This window comes from Pristis pectinata, chromosome 3 (assembly GCF_009764475.1).
Source record: "Pristis pectinata isolate sPriPec2 chromosome 3, sPriPec2.1.pri, whole genome shotgun sequence".
Taxonomy (NCBI): Eukaryota; Metazoa; Chordata; class Chondrichthyes; order Rhinopristiformes; family Pristidae; genus Pristis; species Pristis pectinata.
Window position 1 is genome coordinate 90,715,904 of NC_067407.1, and position 26,455 is coordinate 90,742,358.

The 26,455-nt window shown below is 38.9% G+C and overlaps 1 protein-coding gene across 1 annotated transcript in view; it reads left to right on the plus strand.

The window, feature by feature from the left end:
- Positions 1-26,455, plus strand: part of LOC127567989 (uncharacterized) — a 165,739-nt gene that overhangs the window by 104,038 nt on the left and 35,246 nt on the right. Inside the window, exons 7-9 of the mRNA XM_052011233.1 lie at positions 4,016-4,095; positions 10,336-10,520; positions 16,830-16,930. Of these exons, the coding sequence (XP_051867193.1) occupies positions 4,016-4,095; positions 10,336-10,520; positions 16,830-16,930 (366 nt within the window). The remainder of the gene's footprint in view (positions 1-4,015; positions 4,096-10,335; positions 10,521-16,829; positions 16,931-26,455) is intronic.

A 26,455-nucleotide genomic window follows, 5' to 3' on the forward strand; every position in this document is an offset into this window, starting at 1 on the left:
TATCTTCATGTCTGGTTGAGTTTTGAACCCTGTGTTTCCCATAGGTAGAAAGCTACAATTCAGTTTTTTCAAAATAACACTTCTAAGCTGCCACGAATTTGCAAAGGATTCTGCAAATCCATTATCAACTGCATCATTAGCCAAAACCAATATCCAGCAAACCTTGCAAAAGTTGACAGTAGTAGGTATAACTAAAATGTAGGTCTTTATGAACTCTAAGGGCAACAGCCAGTTTATGGAGTATCCTTAACATAGCAGAGAGTTATAAGATGCTGCACTTGCAAAGAAAATTTGATACCAAGCCACAAAGAAACATTAGACCAATACCTTGGAACACAGATAAGTTGAAGAGGAACTTGAGCAACTTGAAGAGGAAAGAGTGGTAGAGAGATATAAATGCAGAATTCCAGAGTCAGGGTGCAGACAGCTGAAGGCAGAAATGGCGATAAAGGAATGATTAAATCTGGGGATAATTCAGGGAGCATCATTAGAGGAACAAAGAGATCTCAGTAGGTTATGGACTAGAGAAGATTGCAGAGAAAGAACGGGATACTGATGACTTTTCCATGAGTGAGCAAATCACAAGTTTTATTGTAGTCAGAGATGACTCAATAGATGGTAGATATACATCCAATAAACAGAAGCAATTGTGTTACTGCTATCATAAGGTTCCAAAGTGGATTGTAAAGTTGTCTCATTTGGTTTATCAAAGGCAATCTAGCTGAATTATTACTTGAATAGATTGTGTCAGCATTTAACTATTTCCCTGCAGTGCCCATCCTGAAGGGATACAGTAGGCCAGTTTCATCACCAACTCATCATGAGACCTGCCGTTAGAAATGATCTAGTTCTTTTTAATTCTAGTAGTTACAGGAACTATGTGCTGTTGGCATAAAATGCTAAACAATGAATGTTGAAAATATTAGTACATAAACTTTAACTGTTGAAACTGTTAAGGTAAAACAGAGAAGTCATTACAACAAAACAAAGTGACCAGCATCAGAGGGGAAAAGATCTGTCATTGAGTTGTGAATAACCAGCCTTTGCTGGTGGATTTCTTCCATTCTGCTGTTTACCCCACAGAAGCCACATGTCGCCTTCAATCTTCTCATTATTTTTAAGAACTTGCTTAATTTGCACATCAAATGTACATTAAACTCACCACAATATGAAAGGAAAAATTGTTAATGCCACATGAATTAATTCCTCAACCCAGAAAGGGAATAATTTAAACTGATGGTTGATTCCCTTTTCTGCAGGTGGTAAATTGTTTTTAGAGATTCAAAAAATAGAATGTTATATTTTTGTTACTTTTCCCATCTCTTATTTTTCTCACTTTTAGTCCATTTTTTTTTCTCTTTCCCTGTCTTTCTTGTTTTCTGTTTCTTGGCCTGATATGATTGATTCATTTTCTTTACTTCTTGGTCAATGTCTGTTTTTTCCCTAATCCTGAGAACCTATTGGTGTCAGAGATAGTCTGTCCTTCATTCATGGAGGACCAGATGCCACACTTCCCTTACTAAAATGTTATCAAATCAAATACTTAGTGAATTGAAAGGCAAATAATAATTGAGTTAAGAAGAGCAGGAAAATATGGACACATTGTGAGATGTCCCTTTAATCTACTGTATCCATGGGTCCAGAGTGTTGTAAGATAAGGAGCTCAGTGACCAATGAGGAATGCCCAATACAGGATGGTTTGTGACTTGGAGAGGAACTGAGGTGATGTAATTTCCATAACTGCTGCCCTTGTCCTTCTAGGTGATGCAGATTATGGGTATGGGAACAATTGTTGAAGTCACTGTTGTATATCTTATAATTAAATGGGATAAGGAGCATAGGCTTAATTGAATTCCTAACATTCATATAATCATGGAATTGTTCCAGAGGTCATTCAGCCCATCGAGTCTGTGTTAGGTCTTTGTAGAACAATCCAGTCCTGTACCTATGCTCTTTCCGCATAACCTTGCAAAACATTTTGCCTCCAATGCCTTTGTTGTTCCTTTTTAAAAGCCCTGATTTATTTTGTTTCTGACACCTTTACAGGCAGCGAGGTTCTGATTATAATCACGCTGGTGAAAAGACTTTTCTTTGCATCCCCCCCCCCCCCTCTATCTACCTCCTATCTATCATAACCAATAGCCTTGAGCTAGCAAATTCCTGCAAGATATGGGCCCGATTTTCAGTAGTACTCTGTAATCAGAACACATAGCAGGACATAATGATCCAGAATGTAGTTCTGTATAGAACTGCCAGCTAGCTATAGTGTGCATGCACAGTATAACAGGTTATACTGTAGTGCAAAAGTTGGGGATGTACTGGACGTCAAATAAATACCCATGAGAGTATCTCCTTGCCTGAATACTTCACCCCTAATAGTATTTTCATTAGGGTTCAATGGAGCGACTTAGACATGGATTCACAGATAGGCCACACTTGCGTCCTTGATACAACAGTACCCCACCAATCCTGCCACCCTTCAATATCTCTGGGCTCTTTCAATTCTAGCCAGTTGGCCAGCCCTCAACTTTAATCACTCTGCCATTTGTGTCCATGCCTTCAACTGCCCAATCTCTGGAATTCCTAGTCCAAACATTGGTATCTCTTTCCATCTTTCCTACCTCCTTTAAAACACTTCATGAAACCTAACTCATTGACTGAGCTGTTGGTCATCTGTTCTTGGATCTCCAAATATGGGTGGATGCCAAATTTTGCTTGATGAAGGTCTTATGAAGGATCTTGAGAGGTGTTGCAACAGTAAAGACACCAGGTAAATGCTGGTTGCTGTTAGTGTTGTCCTACCAAGCTGACGTCCATGAAAATCTCAGTCGAAAGCCCATTATTCCTGACTAAGTTTGAAGAGACAGTATACTACCCTAAATACTCTTCAGGTAACGGTAACAGGATTGCAGTAGAAGAAAGAGGAAATGCTGATAGATTATGTAAAAGGGTAATCATTCATCTGTTTTTTTCCCATAAAATTATAAGGATAATTCAGTTTTTCTGAATTACATCTGTGCTGCAAATTGAGTTATGTTGTGCTGAGTACCACAAGCTCAAAAGACAATTTAATAAGTTAGATTTCAGGAAGAATTAGCATGGAGAAGTCTTTGTCTTTGAAAGCATATCATTTCTGTCAGTTGGTAGAGGATGAGGTGAACTATAATGTGTTCAATGTGTCAATAGTTTAATGAGGTGTAGGTTTCTAAGAGTGATCATGGTGAGTAAAGATCAATTTTATTTTACAAATGAGATGTCATCACTGAGCTCCAGTTTTTTCACTGAATTTGATATACCTTGATAGTTTGACAAGTAGTTAGTGAAACTGTTGAATTATATATTGATGCCCATTGAGAATCAGTAGAGAATAGAGTAAGTCATGAAGTGACATTAGCCTTCACTGTCTCCGTGCTGGACACGAACTGTACAAGATCAGAACAGGAAATGCTGGAGATATTTGGTAAATCTGGCAGCATCTGTAGGGAGAGAATTGATGAAAGGTCATCAGCTTGAAATGTTAGCTCTGTTTCTCTATCAACAGATACTGCATAGGCTGATGAGCATCTTGAACATTTTCTGTTTTTATTTGAGATTTCCAGCACCTACAGCTTTTTCTTCTCCAAGAACCAGATGAAGATAAATTCTGCACTTTCCATTCCAGGATCATTATCTTCTGCCTGCTGTGGATTGTGCCCTTAAATTTTCCATTGAAATGGGGTGGATGTGAGAGAAAGTAATGATTCCTAATAACTGTACATTAGCATGGCAATACTGTAAAAACACCATTCCTGATTCATTAGATTGAATATTCACAGCACTCTGCAGGAACAGAACAGCCAGGTATCTATGTGCTGCTGATCACTATAAAAGCAAATCCTCCCTCTCAATGCACCAGTAAGAAGTAATGTTGATTTTCACTTAAATGTATTGCTTGAGAGTTCTGGCCTCCTGCTGCACAGAGGTTTCATCACTATGATTGCTTTTGCTTTTCACAGCAAGTCTGTTTGCATTGCAGAGTGCAAAGCCTATCCAATCTGTGAGAAGGAGTCCCATCAGGCAACTAAGAAGCAGTAAGGCTCAGCATCTGGCAATGAAGTAAGAACATAGTTTTTTTTAAACCAAATGATATTTTTCTGCATGACTGATAGAATTGTTAATTCCCAGGATTTCATGTAGTTGTTTTTGCCATTATTCTGTTTAGAACTGTCCCCAGTAGGATGTGAGTTCTGTGTGCTCTGTTTCTGAAAAACTCAAACTTTTTAGTCACCATCAAAGCAACACCACTCAGTACTGACTTAAGAGGATTCAGCAAAGATCCAGCAATCTCTGTGGGATGGATTTTTTCCTTTCCAGCTGTCGGTTGCTGTTTAACGTCAGTCTAGGGAATCTTTGGTGTCCAGCAGCTGTGATGCCATCAAACTAATTTAGCTGCCAATCACTTTGAAGAATCCTCATGGACAGTAAGCCAGAAAATAAGAATGATAATTATTAATTACTTTTTAAACACCTTACAGTGAATGAAATAAGGAACATGAATGTAAAATGGAAGCTGAAATATCTTAAACTTTAAAAATAAAATTAATATATTACTTTAAAATTTACATATTTTTAGAATACTTATATGACGGTGAATGTTAATCCACACATAAAATTTGTTTTTTTTAAGATCAAAGTTGTTGGGCAGTAATTATGACTTTTGGTGATTGGCATATTTGTACTCCAGTATTCATCTGATCCTTTACCTGACTTTGACTCACACCTTCCAATTACAAAATGTACTATCTCACATTTATTATGTCTGACTGAATGTGTCCTTTATCCTTTCTTAAATATAGGTATGACATTAATGATCTGCCAGTCCTCTGACAGTGCATCTTTTCTAATGAATTATGAAATATATGTAGTACTGCCTTTGCCATCTCTTCTCTATATTGGGTTTTGTCCTCTGATTTTAGTTACCTTATTTTAATATATCCTATTTTTCTATAGTAAATGTACATTTAATTACACACCTCATCATCCAATATCACATTCACAGAACGTACAACAGTACAGCACAGGAATGGGCCTTTGGCCCACTATGTCTGCACTGACCATGATGCCATTCTAAACTAATCCCATCTCTTCTTTTTCTACTTGGACAGCTCTTGGGGATCAAGGATAACTTACTGCCACTCCAGTTCTGTGGGTTTTGAGGTGGCTGCTGAGGTCAATGTGGGAGTCACAGGGGGGCAGGAAGTGATTGACGGGACAGATGAGTGGGTGGTTTATGAAAATGCTCCACCTCTCCTACCACTTACAATGGGCCTCTAAGTTCATAACACCATCCCAGATGCTCCTTCTCCACATTGAGCTGTCATGGGCTGGTGATTTGTGGGAGTCATTCATTTAGAGTGTTTGTTTTGAGAGTTTTGGGCATGCAAACATTATGCCCTACTAAGCCAACTATGGCAGTACTTTGGATGTTAGTCTGGGAGAGGATGCTGACATTGGTCTGCCTGTCCTCCAATGAACTTAGAGAATTTTGCAGAGACAGCATTGGTGTTATTTAGCTCGTGCTTTGAAGTACCTCTGTAAGTTGTACAGTTCTCAGAAGCATATTAAAAGGCAGTGATTACTGCTCTTGTGTACATGATGACTTTTGTGTCAGGTCTGAGATCTTGATCTCAAATATCCTTATTCTCATTCAGTTGAAGGAAATGATGATTTTGCCTGACTTTGCTGAGGAATAGTCCACTTTCCACATCAGAGCATAGTGTGATGCTGTCAGGGAGGTTGGTAGAAGGCGCTTGATCTGTGGCAGTTGAATACAAGGCCCATCAACTCGTATGCTTCAGTGAATGTATTGCTGATCATTTAGAGCTTGGCCTGTTCCTTTTCTAAAAACAAAATAAATCTTTGCTGGCCATAAGTGAGGTGCCAGATGACTGGAGAACAGCAAATTTGTTCTCCTTTTTCAAGAATTCAAGAGGGGCAACAGGGAAAAGCCTGGTAATTACTGACATGAACCTAATGTCAATAGTGGGGAAGTTACTGGGAAAAAAAATCTCTGAAGGACAGGATTAATGATCACTTGGAAAGGCAGGGACTAATCAGAGGCAGCCAGCATTGGTTTGTTAAGGGGATATCCTGTCTGACCAATCTGTATGAATTTTTTGAAGAAGTAACAAACTCTGTTGATGGGGGCAGTGCAGTAGATATGGTTTATATAGACTTCGATAAGGCTTTTGACAAGGTCTCACATGAGAGACTGGTCCAAAAGATTAGGGCTCATGGGATCCAGGGCAAGTTGCTAAATTGGATCCAAAATTGGCTTGGCAATAGGAGACTGAAGCTAATGATAGAGAGTTATTTTAGTGATTAGGTAGCTATAACTTGTCGTGTCCCACAGGGATTGGTGCTGGGACTCTTATTGTTTCTAAAATAAATGAGTTGGATGTGGATCTAAAAGGTATGATCAATAAGATTTCAGATAGAACATAGAACAGCACTGGACAGGCCATTCGGCCCATGATGTTGTGCTGATCTTATTACCAACCTATACTAAATGTTCTTTTCCTGTGTATCATCCATATCCCTCTATTTCCTTCTTATTCATGTGTCTATCTAAAAGCCTCTTAAACTCTACCAAACTGCTTACTTCCACTACTATCCCAGATAACACATTCCAGGTACCTACCACTCTCTGCATAAAAAAAACTTGCCCCTCACATCACATTTAAATTTTCCCCCTCAAACCTTAAAAGCATGTCCACTGGTATTTGACATTTCTATGCTGGGGAAAAGATTCTGACCGTCTACCATATCTATGCCTCTCATAATTTTAAAAACCTCTATCAGATCTCCCCTCAGCCTCTGATGCTCCAGGGAGAACAACCCGACTTTTTCCAACCTTTCCTTATGGTTCATACCCTCAACATCCTGGTTAACCTCTTCTGTACCCTTTCCACAGTGTACATATCCTTCCTATAATGGGGCGACCAGAACTGCACACAATACTCCAAGTGAGGTCTGACTGAAGTTCTGTAGAGCTGCTGCATGTCTTCTTATATTCAACACCCCCACCAATGAAGGCAAGCACTTCATATGCCTTCTTTACCACCTTATCCACGTGTAGCCACTTTCAGTGGATTATGGACGAACCCCAAGATCCCTCTGTAATTCAATGCCATTAAGGGGCCTATCACTTACTGTATATTTTCTCCTTTCATTTGATCTCCCAAAGTGTAACACCTCACACTTGCCTGGATTAAATTCCATCTGCCACTTCTCTGCCCATATCTATAACTGATCCATATCCCGCTGTATTCTTTGATAGTCCTTTTATACCATCCACAACTCCACCAATCTTGGTGTCATCCACAAACTTGCTAATCCATCCATCTATATTTTAATCCAAATCATTGATATATATCACAAACAACAGAGGTCCAGCACCAAACCTCGCAGAACACCACTGGTCATGGACTCCCAACCAGAATAACAGCCTTTCACCCCTGCTCACTGTCTTCTATGGACAAGCCAGTTCTAAATACAAACTTGCAATTCACTCTGGATCCCATGCATCTTTATCTTCTGAATCAACCTACCACGAGGGACCTTATAAAATCCTTATCAAATGTTATAAAGATTAGTGGAGTTGTTGATAGAGTGGAGCGTAGACTTAGGCTTACTGGATGAAATTGATGTGTTGGTGAGATGGGCTGAGAAAAGGCAGATGGAGTTTAATCCAGATAAATGTGGAGTGCTAATGAGGCTAGGACCTACACCATAAATGTAGGGTCCAAGGGAGTATTCAAGAAAAGAGGAACCTTGGTGTAAAGTCCAAATATCCTTGAAGGTGGCAGTGCAGGGAGATAATGTCGTTAAGAAAGTTTATGGGATGCTGGCCTACATAAATTGGGCCATTGAGCACAAGAGCCGTGAGGTTATGCTCCAACTTCATAAAACATTGGTCAGACCTCAGACAACTACTGTATGCAGTTCAAGTCACCACACTATCAGAACAATATGATAGTGCTGGAAAGAGCGGAGAGGAGATTCACCAGAATGTTGCCTGGGATGAAATGCGTCATTTATGAGGAGAGACCGGAGAGGCTAGGTCTGTTTTCCCTGGAGTGGAGGAGGTTAAAATTGGTAAATTGATAAATTGGTTTATTATTAAGAGGGAATACGATTGAGGGGTTTGGATATGGCACACTGCAGGAAACTTTTCCCCATATGGGAGACAGGTAAAACCAGAGGACATAGATTTACTCTGAAGAGTAAGAGATTTAGTGCGGATCTGAGGGGTAACATTTTCATCCAGAGAGTGGTGAGTACATGGATTACGCTGCCTGAAAGGAGTAGAGGCAAGTGTCACTGACAGCAGTTAATAAGTATCCAGATGAGCACTTGAATTGTTGATGCATAGAAGGCTACAGGCCAAGTGCTGGAAGATAGGATTAATATGGATGGGCGCCCACTGGTCAGCATGGATGTGGTGGACTGAATGACCTCCTTCCATGCTGTATGACTCTAGAATACAAACTATGCTAGGACCCTAGGAAGTACTGAGGAATAGAGGGACCAAGGCAGCAGCACAGGTAATAGTAAGCTTCAGAATGCCAACAGGACACACAAGTGCGTGGAATACAAGAGTAACGAGATTATGGTACAACTTTACAAAGCATTGGTAAGACCACACAAAGAGTCCTGTGTGCAGTTCTGGTTGTCATACTATAGGAAGGATATGATTAACTGGATTGGAGTGTTTTACCTATGAGAAGAGACTGGATAGACTGGCTTTGTTTTTATTTTGGGGCGAATATGGCCGACGGGGGACCTGACTGAGGTACAGAGTTATAGGGGGCACAGATAGGATAGTGAGAAGCTTTTTCCTTCGGAAGACGTGTCTTTAACCAAAGGATGGAGGCTTAATGTAAGGATAGAGGTTTAATATATTGTCCTATTTAAAAGCCAAATTTGAGAAAAGTTCATTTCTGTTAATCTCCAGTATTTCAAAACAGACAAACCAATGACTGTTCACATCTCAAAATCCTCTAATCTTTATTATTGCGTTGCCTTTTCTATTAGATCATTTCAAACATCTTATTTCCCTTTAGAGAAATGATTTTATTCCTCCAAAATCCATTTTAAACTTAGTTTTTTTGAATTAAATGAATGACCTTCAAATCATATTCCAAATTCGCTTTCTCCGTGCTGTCCAGTGCTTAGCAAGGTCTCCTGTTGAGCTTCTTGCTTAACGGCAAGAGATTAAATTTCTCTAACATTTCCTCATGTTTAATGAACACTGCTCTTGTTTCGTTATGCATCTGTTCTAATGCCTTTTTTTCATATGTGATGCCCATAAGTGACCATTCTGGTGCCACATACACCGTCAGCTGTTGTGAAGTTTGCACATTCTCCCTATAACCACATGGGTTTCCTCAGGGGAATCTCAAGGACAATTTAGTTGGTAGGATGATTGGCTTTTGCAAATTAGTGTAGGTGGTCAGTAGGAAAATTAGAAAAGAGTTGATGGGTAGGTTAGAGAGAATAGATTACAGGGAAGTAAATAAGGGGGATTGATGGAATTACATTGAGGACTGGCATAGATTTGATGGGTTTAATGGCTTCCTTCTATGTCATAAGGAAAAAGAACATGATAAAATTTGGGGTTGTCCATTAATGGGAGCTTGCTGTAGACAAATTGGTTGCCACATTTCCTATAATATACCAGTGACAAACCAGAAGTTCTATATTGGCTGCACAGCTCTTTGGAAGGACTAAAGATTATGAAAGTGGTATAGAAATCCAAAACTGTTGAAGGAAATTATTCTGGTTTTCCAAAAGTGCACAACAATGATTTAATCACCAGTGTTTTGGCTAAACTTAACTTTCATAACTTTATTTTAATTTGTGTTTGCACGTTCCCCTAATGCTTGAAAGTGTTGGGCAGTGATTAGATTGTTCTTGACAAGCAGAGGAGGCCCTGTGATTTTGACAGAGACCTAGTGCAGTCTCAGGTACAGCCTATGTGCCTTCACCCTCCCTACAACTGCTGTCTCCTCTCCTTCTGCTGCCTCCTCTTCTGTTCTCACTTTGCAGCAGTTGATGACAAATGATGGGTGGAAGCGGCAAGTTCACCTTTGATTCAGTGCAACTGTAGCTTTCCCAACTTAAGGCCCAGTTTTGGGCACCTTAGCCATTGGCTTGAGCAGCACTGATTCTGAATGACCTGAGCCAGATCTCTACCCCAACTTTTAGTGGAGATTATATGCAGCAAGCTGCACCAACCTGCTGTTCAGATGTTTGTGGAACTGCTCGCCTAATCCTAATGCATTTCCAAATCAGCAGGTGTCTTCAGAGTTCTCAGGTGTTTACAAGGACAGAGCAGAGCAGCAGAACTGCAAAAACCTGCTCACAGAACACTACAGAGGACAAAACACTTCTACCATCATCATACGTCAGTGGGAGTCCATTGCTTCTTCCACGGATGTCCACTTCTCTTGGAAGAGTCCACTTGGCAGGCCAGTGGGGTAAATTCCTAGATATTATACTGTAATCTTCAAGTTCAAAGTGGTGATGTACTGGACTATGATTTTAGGAGAACTGTTTAATATCATGTATTCTTATGCTTCATACTCATATGAAGTGGGGATACTTTGAATGAATGAATGATGGCTAAAAGATCTCAAGTCTCTGTGGTGAAAGCACAGCCACCTTCTGGCAGCACTTAAATCAAGTGCTCTTCAACAGATCCCAAAACATTTGGCAAGGATGGAGCCAGGGAAAAACAATGTATGTGATCCTTGAGTCTAGACAGGCATAGCACAATAGATTTTTCAGACCATTTTGTTTTCTGCTAGTCTGTTATGATAATCGTGCATTGTTTCATTTGCCGATCACCTTGCATGCAGAGGAGCACAGAAGTGCTAAGAATAAAAATTTGATTTTTTTTCTTAGAAAGTGGAAAATGGAGTCCAAGACTGCATGCATTTATTTAGTGGTTTTAATGTTGTAAATCTTCTGAAGGACCTTCCCAGGAGTACTTACCAGAATAATGTTTGATTCTCAACCATATAAGGAAATATTAGGACGGGTGATCAAAAGGTTAGTCAGGGTGGTAGATTTTAGGTAAAGAAGGAGATAGAAATAGAGAGATAGAGAGGCTATAGGAGAAAATTTCATATCTTCAGGCCAGCGGCTAGACACCCTGGCTATCAGATGTTCAAAAAAAGTACCAGAATTGGAAGAGCAAATGCATAGATCTTCATGGAGGATACAGAGATAGAGGTGGTAGGGGTGAGCTGGTGAGGCCATTGATATATTGCAAATGAGGATGAGACTTTATCGTGATGTTGCTGGACTGAGAATCAGTGCAAGTCAATGAGTACAGAATGGGATCCCTATGGGTTCTTTGAATCATTTAGCTGGCGTTTAGCATCTCTCAAAGCTCTATTATTCTGAGCTGCCTGTGTGAACATCGAGGCAATTTTCCCATAATATAAATATTCCAATACATTTTTTTTGCTATTTTGAGGCTGTCCTCATGAATGAATCTATTTGCTGTTACTATTATAAGTCAGACCAACTTGAGCACAAGGTGAACTCTGTGGAAAAGTATACAGGTGGAATGTGTCATGTTGGCAAAACAATTAATGTTATATCAGCCATCACTTTTTTAAATGAAGATGGATCAGTTCTGATTACAAAAGGACCATGGATGAAACAGGATAGGTACAGTTAAAAGTAATTTTATGTGGAGATGAAGGGAGTTCAGAAATGTCACAAGAAATAAGGCAGCTGGTGATGCATGACTACTGAATTATAAAGGTCAAGGATGAATTTTGGCCTTTTGCCTGTGTTTGTTTTCATGCCTTTCAAAGAGTATATAGATTTTCGTAAATTTAACTCAGCTGGAGTGTGATATGTACATTGGCATCAGCAGTGATCACGAGCTATATAGGAGAGAAATTACCTCAACTTGATGCAATAATTCCTGGTGATGGGAAGGAAGAGGCTGAATATATTTTCTCATGTAGGAACATTTGAATCTGAACCAAACTTAACGCATGCTGTTCAAATTTTTATTGTCTTTGACACATGTAATAGGGCAGATCTTCTTGCTCCACCACCAGTGCTAGCATCAAACTTACCCAGATATTTCTGCAAAAGTCTCGGTTTTCAGCACTGACAGCAGCAAAAATCAGCCATAGCATTGTCCCCTTGCCAACTACAAAGCCAGCTGCCCCTGTGCTGCTTCAGTGGAATCCCTATGGAGTCCAGTGGGATGGCATAATCTTCCACATATTTCTCAGCTCTTGGGCTAGTTATCTGTTTTCACAGATGCAGTCTAATCTTTTGAGTATTTGCAGAATTTAGTATTTACAATCTGGATTTCGAGCAGGTGCAGTAGTTTGCTTTTGAAGTATTGGTGTGGAGTGTAATCACTGTTGTAATATAAGAAATGCAGCTGCCAATTTGTTCACTGCAAACTCTCACAAACAGAAAGTGCCAGTGACCAGAATTCTGGGAATAATTCACCCGCTTTTCTTCAAAACATTGCCATGGGATCATTTATGTCCACCTGACAGGGCAGTCAGAGCCTCATTTTAACATACAGTATTCCGACAGTGTAGCACCACTTGCTATGGCATAGTGATGTTGTCCTACATCTTTGTGTTCAACTCTGGAGTGGGACCTTGAAACCACTTGCTGGTTCATTGTGGTATGACATCTGTTCTTGTGAATCAGACCACTTGATATGAGATCAATCCTGCAAACAATCTCATAGTTTCTTGGAGTCATAGAGCCATGTTTATCAGCTCTATACTGTATTTACCTCTTAGGTCCATTTCTGTACGTCAAAGCAGTTTTGATTGTTTTTTCATAAAGAAACTACAAAACGAAGTCAACAAGCACGAATCTCACATCCTGCTCTTTCAGTGGAAACAAAATAGCACAGTTGGCTAAAATGCACCCAGATGCTTTAAACCATAAAACATTCTTGAAATTAGTAACAATCATTCCATTATTTCTGACCAGAGTGCATATCTGTAAGCCCATTTATAAGTAAAAATAATTTAAAAAGCCTAATGACATGATATTAAACTAAATCCCACCCGTATCAATTATGGTTCAATGGCAGTCATAGAGTTGTAGGTCCAAGTCCACTCCAGAGGACATACTGTAAATTGAAGCTGACACTCCAGTGCATAATTGAGTGAGTGCTGCATAGTTGGAGAGCCATCATTTACCTGGTGTGTTAAAATAAATTCTCTGCCTCTATGGCCTAGCCTATGCAGATAGATAGAATTCTCCTTTCCTGTCAGCATTCTTATTATTGTCCTCTGTACTTTCTCTGTACAATAGCATATTTTGAAAAGTTGTCACCAAAACTAAACAGGTAACTTTACTGGTGTTTTATACAGTTTTAACATGGCTTCACTTCTCTTACATTCAATGCCTTGCAAATAAAAGTCAGTGTCTGTGTGCCTTCATAACCATTTTATCTACCTTTCGTCCTACCTTCAGGGATTTGTGTGCACTCATAGGTTTCCTCTGCTCCTCAATACTTGTATTTTACCATTTATTATTTATCCCATGAGTTTGCTTGTTCTCCTCAATCTCATTAATTTATATATAACTGGACTTAATTCCATTTGCTCACCTGACAATCCCTTTGAAATCTTTCTACAATGTATAGCTGTCTTCCACACTTTAAACTACATGGCCATTTTTTATATCCTCAGCAAACGTCCTAAAACTGTCCCTTACAATTAAGCTTAAATCATTGATATATACCACAAAAAGCAAGGGACTTAGCTCTCATTGCAGAACTCCAATACAGACAGCCTTCCAGTCACAATAATCCACAATGATCCTTTAGTTTTCTGTCATTGAGCAGATTTTTGATCCTATGTGCTGCTTTCTTTTGGATCCATGGTCTTTTACCTTACGAACAAGTTGCCATGTCTATGACCTTGTCAAAACCCTTCCAACAATCCATGCAGAGGACATCAGATGCTCTTTGTTACCTCTGTTATGTTTGTTCTTCATCAAGAGACAAAATTCACATGGGTTTAACATCTGAACATTTTATTAATCAACAACAGACTGCTTGCTTTCCCTCTCTTTTTACAGCCACTTCCTGTTTCCCCATGTGACCACTTGCATTGCCTACTGGGAACTGTAGTTCTTCATTATAACTTCACATAATAACACAACCTCCTCAAAAAGTCAGTCAAATTAATCAGAGATGACTTTCCAAGAACACATTTATCTTACCTGTCTTTATTTAGTCCATGCCTTTCTCTACCTTAAAAATTTTCAAATAATTTTCTCACTACCAAGGTTAAACTGACCAACGTGTAATTGCAATCTATCCCTTCCCTTTTAGAAATGGTAGCACATTGGCAGCCCACCGGCATCATGTCTGCAGGCAGGTTTGGAAAATGATGATCAAACCCTCTGCTGTATTTGAATTGCCAGTATTATTATTTTTTGGAAAATGCAGGGACTCAATTTGTGCATGGCATATTTCTGCAAATAATAAATGAGATATTATATCGGGGGATCTTGGTGGTGTTGACTGAGCAGGGAATCTTGGCCAGGATACCATGACAACTCAGTGTACTTCCAATTGTGGTGTGAGGTCTTTCACATGTGACAGAACAAGGCAGCCAGAGCTTTGATTAAATTTGAAAGGCAACCCTTCCTTTCATGCTACAATGAAGTGTCAACCTAGATTAATGTAACAATTGCTAACTATAGTTTCCATTTACATTATACTTCTGTCACTGAGGAAGAGTTTAACAATAAAGTGCCTTGAGATTGATTTCCTATTTAAAAAGTCTCTAATTTTAATAAATGAATAGATTGATGAAACTCCAATATCCAGAAACATAATCTGACGACTAATACTGACTGACAGGTTACCAGTTCCACAAACAGAGTATGAAATAATTTGCATTTATTAAGTACCACAATATTTTGTACTATCACCTCGAGAGAAGCCAGAGCCTCAGATTAACATTTCATTCAAAAGATGCCATACTTGACAATGCAGGACTTGCTTGGTGCTGCTCTGAGAGTGTCAGCCTCTCTCTAATGGGATTTGAACCCATAATCTTCTGATTCAGAGGCAATAATAAAACATAAAATTAAGTTTTAAAAATGTTATCCAGAACAACTTCAATTATATGCAGGACATAGGACAGGTTGATACTGCTTTGAAAATCTCGAGTATGAATAGATTGGGAACATGACTTAAAGGAAGAATTTGTTTTAAAAAGTAGAGATATTGCATATTGATTGTAGACTGCTTCAGAAAAGATAGAAATAAAATGTATGAGTTTTAACATAAAGTGTACACTGAGGGTAAAATACAGTAGTCATAGGTGCCCTCCTGTATGAAAATGTCATGACCGTGTTCTTCTAGCCCCAAAATATGCCTTTTCATTCTGAAGATTTCTGCTAGTACGTTGGGAACCGTAGTTGCACTAAATGATAAATCCTTTATTCAAACATGGTGCACTTAAGCAAAATTATTGTAGTGTAGTCTGTTAAATACTTGACACAATTGCATCCTTGTCAGGGTCCTGTTACTAAATCCATGGTTTTGCCATGACTGCAGACATTTAATTTTATCAGTACTTTTATTGGACAGGAACTTGAATAATTTCCTAAAGGAATTGAAATTGGTTTATTATTGTCACATGTATAGAGGTACAGTGAAAAACTTGTCTTGCATACCATTCATACAGATCAATTCATTACACAGCGCATTGAGGTACTACAAGGTAAAACAATAACAGAATGCAGAATAAAGTGTAACAGCTACAGAGAGAGTGCAGTGCAAGTAGACAATAAGGTGCAAGGTCATAACAAGGTAGATTGTGAGGTCAAGAATCCATCTTATCATACTAGGGAACCATTCAATAGTCTTATAATAGCGGGATAGAAGCTGCCTTGAGTACTTTCAGGCTTTTGTATCTTCTGTCCAATGGGAGAGGGGAGAAGAGAGAATGTCCAGGGTGGGTGGGGTTGTTGATTATGCTAGCTGCTTTGCCGAGGCAGCGAGAAGTATAGACAGAGTCCATGGAGGGGAGGCTGATTTCCGTGATGTGCTGAGCTGTGTCCACAACTCTCTGCAGTTCCTTGTGGTCCTGGGCAGTGCAGTTGCCATACCGAGCCGTGATACATCCAGATAGGATGCTTTCTATGGTGCATTGATAAAAATTGGTGAAGGTCGACAGGGACATGCCAAATTTCTTTAGCCTCTTGGGGAAGCGGGGGCACTGGTGAGCTTTCTTGGCCATAGCGTCTACGTGGTTGGACCAGGACAGGCTATTGGTAATGTTCACTCCCAGGAACTTGAAGCTCTTAACCTCAGCACCGTTGATGTCGACAGGAGCATGTGCACCACCTCCCTTCCTGAAGTCAATGACCAGCTCTTTTGTTTTGCTGACATTGAGGGAAACATTGTTGTCATGACGCCATGTTACTAAGCTCTCTAGCTCCTTCCTGTACTCCAACTCATTGGTATTTGAGGAAGCAGTTGATTACATGTAATTAGTTAATTTGAGAGATCTGGAGTTCTAAAATTCCCCAGTTTAGCCAAGGAAAATTAAGAGAAAAAGTGCATTCCCTGAAAATTTGAAGGATTTAATTCAAGGGCATGCAAGGCAGAGGTGTGAAATTATATGACTGCAACTTTTAAATTCAACAAAATTATATTTAACTTCCACAATAGCATAATTCTGTGAATAACTTTTAAATGATTCATAGTTGACAGGTAGTCTGACTGGTTTGATTATTCTAACTTTGTTTCAAATTTGTTTTAGGATATAAGATGCCCAGGCTCAACACAACTTTGGGAAATGATCTAATTTCTAAGACTTTGGATCTAAAACAGAGGATAGATGGCAATGACACCAGCAAACCGGTAGGAAAATACACCATCATACAACATGCTCTACTAGGAGATTAATCATTATTTTTTAGTGGTTGTTGCTCAACACCAGCTTCACAAGGTCAGTTAGTTTTTAAGCATTAAACGTTGGTCTTGCCAATGATGTTGACATGCTGATTGCCAAATTTTAAAAAAATGAGGTGATACATACTGAACAGAATTTAATTTAATCAAACCTTAAAATTTTGGGCAATAGCTCTGTTACAAATTTCAGACAGAAGGTTCATGAGGGTAAGGTTAATAATAGATTGAAGAATCCAACTCCTACTTTATTAAGCATTTTTTAATACATATATTCATTTTCAGGATCTGGTAAGGCCAACATTTATTACCCTCCCTTAACTGCCCTTGAAAGATTGGTGGCAAGCTGTTTTATTGAACTGTTACAGTCCTTCTGGTTAAGATACTTTTACAGTGTTATTGGGTAGAGAGTTTCAGATATGGACCCAGCAATGATGAAGATTGGCAAAGTATTAACAAATTAGGGTAGTGTGTGCCTCAGAGGGAGAAGTGCAGATTGGTATGTTCCCATATGCATGCCGCCCTTGTTCTTGGTGGTAGAGGTTACAGGTTTGGGTGGTGGCGTTGGAGTATCCTAGGTGAGCAAGTTCAAAGCATTCTTTCGACGGTACACATTGCAACCATTGTGTATCCATAGTTGGGGGAATGAGTGTTTGGGGCACCAATTAAGCTGGCTGCTTTGTCCTTTGTTGAGCTCCTTGAGTATCATTGGAGTTGCAGTTATCCAGGCAAGTGGAGAGTTACTCCCACCATACTCCTGACTTGTGCCTTGTGCATGGTGGAAGGGCTTGGGATACTGGGAGGTGAGTCACTCACTGCAGAATACCCAGCCTTTTACTGGCAGATCGTGTTGACCTAATCTCTCTTCATACAGCAGTCCCACCAGTCTAGAAATCAGTCTGGTACACCTTCACTGCATGCCATCTTTGACAAGTATATTTGGATGTTCTTTCTTAGGTTATGAATCCAAAGCTTCAAGCAATCACCAAAGACCTTACATAACTATAGCAAGACACCCTTGCTCCCCACACTTGAATCCTCTTGCTATGAAAGCCAACATAACATTTGCTGCCTTAACTGCTTGCTTCACCTGCATACTTACTTTCAGCGACAATGGACAAGGACACCCAAGTCTCTTTACAAATCAACACTTCTCAGACTAACACCGCTTAAATAATATGTTGCCTTTGTTGATTTCCCTTGAAAGTAGATAACTTCACATTTGCCCACATTGTATTGCTTCTGCTACGTTTTTGCCCGCTTGCTCAATCTCTTTCAGTCACCTTCATTGCATCCTACTCACAGTTCCCAATTTCACCTAGTGTATTGTCTTCAGCAAACTTGAAATATTACATTTGGCTCGTTCATCTAAATCCTTGTTGCATATTGTGAATAGTTGAGGCCCACGTACAGATCTCTGCAGTACACCAATCATTACTTTCTGCCACCATGAGAAAGATGCATTTATTCCCACTCTCTGTTCCCTATTTCTCAACCCATATTCAATCCATGCCAATATATTCAACATCATGAGAAATATGAAATTACCTCAATTACCATATGCTTTAAATTTGCATACTATCCTTTTATCTAGGACTTTGACAAAAGTCTTATGAAAATCCAAGAACTCCACATCCACTGGTTGTCCCGTATCTATTCTACCAGTTACATATGCAAAAAAAGCTTAAGCATCAGAATTGCTGTTGCCAAGGAAACATGACATACCCAATGAGAACAGAAGCTAGAGGAGAAACATAAGCAATTTGCTGAAAGTTTAGTGTAATGAATGTATTTATTATAGAACTTTTAAACTGGACATACCCTCTTCTCATTACTACCATTGGGGAGGAGATCCAGGAACCTGAAAACCCACACTCAATGATTCAGAAACAGCTTCTTCCCCTCCACCATCAGGGTTCTGAACAGTACATGAACCCATGAATACTACCTTGTTATTCCTTTTCCCCCCCCATATTATTTATTTATTTTTGTGATTTATAGTAATTTTATGTCTTTGCACTGTACCACTGCTGCAAAACAACAAATTTCACATCATATATGTCAGATTCTGAATTGGCAATCAAATAAACTTGTCAAAGAAATTGGTTTGATTTGTTCAAGTAGTGGAATTATTATGAAATAGATTCTACTGCTACCAGCGAGGGCAAATTGAAGGCTTGTTTTTGTTGTTTTTGGAAAGCATTCCATTGAATAAAAACTCAAAAGATCAATGTACTGTTGGGTAGATCTCTTGGATAAAAATGTTCTGTTTATTTCATTTTGGTTCTATATAAAATCACAATGTGGGAAAAAATTTGCTTCTCTGAAAGTAATGGGCATTGAGAGGGTGCAAGGAACAATTCCTGCACCTGAATAGAGATCCCTGAGGCACAGCTAATGGTATAATTTCCTTCAGAATTCTTTGAAATTTACCATCTCGCCTTTTACACTTTACCATTTTTAAGTATGATAAGTATGATTAAGTACACAAACAATGGAAGTCGTCCATAAAATAAAATTACATAAATAAATGCCTTCAGCTCTTATTTATCTGAGACAATATATTGTTAATGGTGTTAATGTCCAAATACTTCATTTGTCTGCATAGCATTCCAGTCACTATTTTAACAGGGACATTAGTTCATTTAATAGCAACAAGCAGAAAGCTGACAAAATACAAAAAAGGTTATTGGCAAGTATTAGTTCATGAATTTTCAGCAATATTCTAGACTTCGGTTCTTAATGACATATTATCATACATTAAGTGCTTCCAAATGTAAATAGAATTCATTAATAGCCCAAAGAGATTGTTTATATAAAACAATGCATAAGTTTTGATATTACTGTGGTATTTTGAGTGCATAGAACATTGAATATCGACAGTAGGTTACCGTAATTAAATCCTGCTTAATTGTATTAAACTGTCAATATTTCATACACCATTATGTTGTATGTTGTATAAAACAATACACCATTATGTGTTGTTTTATTACATTTTAAAGAAAGATATTATAGCTTAGATTTTTTTAATCATACTTTCCAATCTACAAAATCTGGAGACTGTCCACAGAACCATAGAATAAAAAACTCAAAGCAGACCAATCAACCCATCGTGCCTATCCTGTCTATTCAATTATTTCTACTCCCTTAACTTTTACCCATAGTCCTGTATTTTTTTTTCCTTACAAATATTTTTCCAATTCTCTTTTGAAAGTTATTATTGAGCCTGATCCATCAACTTTTCAGGCTGCGTGTTCCAGATCGTAACAAATCATGTTTAAAGAAAAATCCTCCTCACCTTCCCATCTGGTTTCCTCTCAATCTGTGAACTTTGGTCATCAAAGCAGTTTTTCCCCACTTACTCACAAAGTACTCAAAGGTTTATACTGTATATCTGCTTCTGTTTCTAATGCATTATAAAAACCCATCAAAATTTTAAAAACCTCTGTCAACATCACCCTCCTCATCTATGTTCTATAAAAACAATTCCAGATTCTCCAGTCTGTTCACATACCTGAAACCCTGCATCATTGGTATGGGTTTTGCATTTTTGTTATTCTCTTGTATCACATTTTTCCCCTTAGAAATTCTGGTGTTAACACGTTTATCATCAAAAGCATCACAGTAAATGTGTAATTACACCATCCTGTCATTGCTGGCGCTGTATCATTCTTGGCACTCTAGCTCTCAACTCCTTTGTGCTACAAAGGATCTGCTCCAATTCAACATCACTGCCAAAAGTTGTGCCATTTAATTAGATTTAAATGAAACAAAACATTATTTATATATAAGGATAGAAAGTACAATGTTAAAATGGAGACAGAATTATGCCTGGATTTCCAGTCCCCGTCACCTGAAAGTGCGTAGTCTTAACTCCTGGTTTGCAACAGTGTGGGAGATTGTTTCTGCACACCCTGTCTGTTTTTAATAAATTAGATGATCTCAGTGTGCTGTGTGCTTCCAACAGCTTTAATCCCAAAAATAGGCTGATAAAAAGATGAAACAAAGGTCATTGAAATATCAGTCTCCATAAATATCTCAAGAAATAAAATGCCCACATTAACCATCCTATTTGTTGTCCTAGATATTAATTAAAAATCAAAATACTTGATTGACATATATATAATGAAACAGAAATCTTCATCGACATATTCTAACCTAATGAGGGTCCTTATGAAACATCTGTGAAGGCTACAGAAAAAGAAAATAGCTGAATGACCTAAATTGGCCTAAAATCCCATCATGTAATATGCTCTACCCTCTTTCAAATATGCAAATTACACATGCTTAGACCTGGCATTTTCAGCAGTTTTAACAAATTATGGAGCTGTGGTGCAGCACAGAGCAAAACAGGATGAGGCATTCCATTCTCCTCAAGCAAGGTTAGGGGGTAGAGTGGTTACTGAACCATTGTTGAGGAGGAGCCAGGTGGAGGCGAGAGGAGTAGGGTAGAGAAGAATATGAACTCTGCAAGCAATCTCCACCAGCAATGAAGGGGTAAATAGCAGAAACTAGACATGATGATAGTGAATTCTCCTTCCTGAAATCACAGGCAGGCAATACTCTGCGTTGAAACGTCTCTGTATGTGTTCTCCTATAGTGTGAAAGTAACACCGTGGAAGGTGCAGTCACTTACGTACAGAATCCAAAACTGGCATCAGTTTCCCATCCTTAATCCTACAGAGCACAAACCAGTGTGATTGTGCTAGAAGAGGACGATGAGAAGGGAGTGGCAGAAAGCCGAGGCATAACTCATTGAGCAAGCTGGGACTGAGACAAGGCCAGAAGCCAAGCTGGTGCAAAGGTCAAGGTCAGAGAAGAAGACAAATGGGAGTCAACGAGAGTTAGTGAGGCTGGGGGCTGCAGTGTGGTAGAAGATCACACTGCATCACGGGTCCACAGTGGGACAGAAAAAAGCAGTAGGGCAAAAACCACATTGGGCATAGCAGGCCAAAGTAGGGACCGAAGAATACAGTGGGGACAAGGCTTCAGTGAGGCAGAAGAGCACAGTGGCAAATGGGGATGAAGACTGAAGTGAGTCAGTGGAATGCAGCAGGAGCTGAAAAATGTAGTTGAGCAGAAGAATGTAGTGGAGCAAAAGGCCATGGTGGGTCAGAGGAATGCAGTGCAGCTGAAGACTGAAGTAGAGTGAAGTAGACTGAAGAATGTAATAGGGCAGAAGAATATGGTTGGGGAGAAGCCTACAGAGGATGGGGTGGCGAAGGTTGCAGTGGTTCTGAAGGCTGAAGTAGAGTCGAGTCAAATGCTGAAGTTGGTCAGAAGGATGCAGTGGGAAGAGAAGATTGCAGTGGGGCAGAAGAATGTAGTGATATTTTAGCCCAGTAGTTCTTCAGTTAAAGCTGAAAATTCAATTATATTTAATGCACTTTGTTAACTGGGGGTTTTAGTATTCTAAACCCATTCCCCAAAATATTTCTGCTCTGTCAGTGGCACCAAGCCTACTTCCATTCAGGTTTCAATTATTGTGATTATTTTTACTAACAAAATATTAAACCTCACAACATACTGATAATGAATTTCATTTATTACTTTTTCACCCATTTCCCAATCTTCTCAATATCTCTTTGTGGCATCCTATGGTCTTAAAATAAAATTCCTCCTATTTAGGTATTATCATCAAAATGCATCACTCTACCCAAATTACTGATCAAACTGTGGGCATCTATCCCCAGAACTGAATCCTGTGAGACTCCATCAACTCTGCCCAGTTGTTCAAAGTTGCCTTGAACTCATGATCTCCTTTCTCTACCATCTAATTTTTAATCCCATTTAGCAGAGTCTCTCTAATTCCCTGCCATTTAATCACCTCTACTATTCTCCCCTGTAGTACATGAGCAAAAGCTTTTCAAAATTCTATACATAGCATGTCTTCTGCAATTCCTACATCTTCCCAAGAAAACAGTTACATATAAATTTCATACTGACATTGAAGAACTGAAGGATAATACCCAAATGTCCTTCCTTTTATTACCACGTTAACTTATGACATAGAGACTGTAAGGCCTAGAGATCATGATAGGCAAGTCGTGACTCCCTCCCAGCTAACATTGTCTGTACCTCTTGGGATTCTATGAATGCAGCCAAGTGCAGCGGCCTCTTTTGCTGGTTTCTTCTAATGACTTTCTCTGGATCCAATGGTAATTCCAGCATTAACTAAAGTCTGTAAAATTTTCACCAACATAAATGTTAGTATCACTGCCATGTAATTACACAAAATAGTTATGTTTCTTTAAAAAAAATAGTTTATTTAACTGCTGTTGGTCAAAAAAAATTGCCCCAAATATCTGAAGACCAAAAGAAAGTTGGGGACTTAGTTTGCAAGGACAAAGGGTGTGTAGGATGAGTTTTTGGAGAAGAGTATTGGTGGAGACATTAAAATGGACAGGAACAATGCAGAGGAGAGCTACCACTGACAATGTCGTCTGGCATGAGATTCAGAAAAGAAAAAAAGACTGGCATATCTATAGAGGCTTTATAGTCAATGAGGTGCTGTGGAAGTCATTGTTGTAATAATAGGAAGAGACATTAAGGCATTTTTCTTCAGACCACAGTTGTCAGTGTGAAATCTGTGCAACTGCTTTAATTGTTCCCTTGGGTTGATGCAACCTACAGTTGCATAGAAATTACTGTCAATTGTCAAATGTGAATAAATGATCATTGCCACCTGCAGAATTCATGCTTGTTAACCTGTGCATTTGTTTTCCTCAGGCTGAAGAAATTACTGCTTTTAAAAATAATGTTTGTAATTGAAGGACACAGGCAGGGTAGACTTGTGATGTATTGTGATAAACAAAATCTCCAAGGTTGTGATATAATTTTACTAAAGAGTTAAGATCATAGAAATCGCAGCATGTTACAGCACAGAGAAGGTCATTCAGCCCATCATACCTGCATTTGCTTCTTTGTCCAATTTGTCTTACTCCACTATGCTTTCCCCAGAACGCTGATAAAAATTCTCCTTCAAAATTTACCTTTGAATCTACTCCTGTTGTCCTTTTAAAAAAGTGTATTCCAAATCACAACCAGATACATAAAACAACATTTCTCACGTTTCATTTGGTTCTTTTATCAATTATGTTATATCTCTGTCCCTTGGTTTCAACATTTCTGCCACAGCAAACAGTTTCTTCCACAGTTGATGCCAGATCAATTTTTGGGAGCTATATTATGGATTAATTTTGAAAATGCTATCAGTAATGCTGCTGATTAATTCCTGAAACATTCCCCTGGGACCTTATCAATCAATTTCAGTGTAGAAACTATTCAATGACTATTCATTGTTACAGAGGATGGAAGATGTGCAAGGGCACAACCAATGTTGAGATATTTGTCATGCATGTAGTAGTTCCAGGGAAGGTGTTCCATAGTAAGAATCAGCAGTACTGAATTCCTTCTTGCTAACCTTTCCCTTTGATAGTGATAGCCCATATTGAGTAGCTAAGATTGGTCACAATATGATTATTACAATAGCATTTAAACTTGCTAACTCCCAGCAGATATAGACCATCGAAGTACTTCCTACTGCGTTATAAGTATGAAGAATATGCCAGATGCTGCTGTTTTTATGAATGATTTCCCTTATTATTTTACCATTTAGAAAGTGAGACCATCCCGAACTCTGCTGCCCATACCCTAACTCACTAAGCCCCATATTTGTGCTCCCTGACCCACATTAGCTCCCTCTTAAATTAAACCTTGATTTAGAACTCTCAATCTTTAGTTCTACAACTCTCCGGTAGAACTGCCGTTCCTCAATTCTGACCTCCTAATTAGCACCAAACTTACGCATTCCAGCAATGCAATTGTGCATCCAGGTGCCAATGCCAAAACTCAGGAATTCCTTTGTTAACCTCTCTATTTCTTTCCTCCTTGAAGAATCTCCTTAAAATCTGCTTCTTTTGGTCAGACCTTTGGTCAAATGTACATCTAATTCATTTGATAATGCTACTAAGAAGTGACTTGAATGTTTTACAATGTTAGAAGTGTTATATAAATGTAAGCTATTTTTGTTTTATTAAACAATATATACATTAAATTGTGTATTAATATATAACTGTGGATGGAATGTGAAATTAAAAGTTATTCAAGTATCGTATTGTTAAAAGAAGATTGTCCTGGAAATTCTTTGTTGCCTCAGTAGATATGTCAAAAAGGCAGTGCATGGGTGGCCCATGCCAGTGCAAGATTCTTGGCACCAGTTTTGTCTTGCGCATGAGGCCCAAAACACTATACGGAGAACCAGAGGAGGCTGGGGAGGGTTAGACCTGAATGCATGCGGTTGGTAGTGGTGTTGGGGGTGGGTATTTAGGGGTATCAGGGGAAAGGGCAGGCTCAGCATTGAGAGAAGGGAGATTGTAGGAAGAGATTCCAGAAGAAAAGACGTGACACATTTGATTGCATTTGAATGGTTGGTATTGAATTCACAATCAGTTGGTGTAGAATGACAGGCATGTGATAGGCTGAGGATCTGGAAGTGTGTCAGACATTTGATCATGGGCCCTGATAACATAAACATTGAATGGTAGGGGTTGGGGTTACAGAAACCCTCTGCCAGAAAATCTATACCTCATACTCTCCAGCAACAGACATTTGCACATGGTCCCTGTTAATGGACACAAAAAGAGACCTCGCCTTTTGAGTTATGGCCTGCTTCAGTGTAAATGTCTATTACCATGTGAGTTCTTCAAATGTTCAGATGATTTTTTTTGTGCAAATGAGGCATGGGATAGGTGCTGTTTGATGTCATTACACGTGCCCAGATTTCTCTTTGCATATACATAATGCAACCACAGAAGACCAGATCAGATTTGTGAAATTGGATCAGTTCCACACTATGGATGTGATTACACTTAATGATCAGGTCATTCTCTCTTCTCCCCTCTTCCATCTGGCAGAAGACACAAAAGCTTGAGAACACGTACCACCAGCCTCTATCCCGCTGTTATGAGACTCTTGTTCGGACCTCTTATATGATAAAGATGAACTCTTGATCTCTTCATCTACCTCGTTATGGCCCTTTATTTGCACTTTATTTGTCTACTTGCACTGCATTTTCTCTGTAACTGTAACACTGTATTTTGCATTCTGTTCTTCTTTCCCTTTTGTACTCCCTCATGTACTTATGCTTGGAATGATCTGTCTGGACAGCATGCAAACAAAAACTTTTCGCTGTATCTCGGTACATGTGCCAATAATAAACCAATTACCAATTAAATTACTTGGGATAATGCACAAAACATTGTGCTGTGTTAAAGAACTTCTAGCCCACTATCAAACTTCCCCTGAGAGCAACATTGGAGTTCAAGAGAGCTATGGGTGGTCTTAATCCTTTTCAGAAAGTCTGAGCACATTCTTTCATCAACAGAATGAGAATATGAACAGATTTAGTTGTTTATATTTTGGACATATCCTTTGGGACTTTCTGAATTAGTATTTGATTCTGAGTTGGTCCTTTAA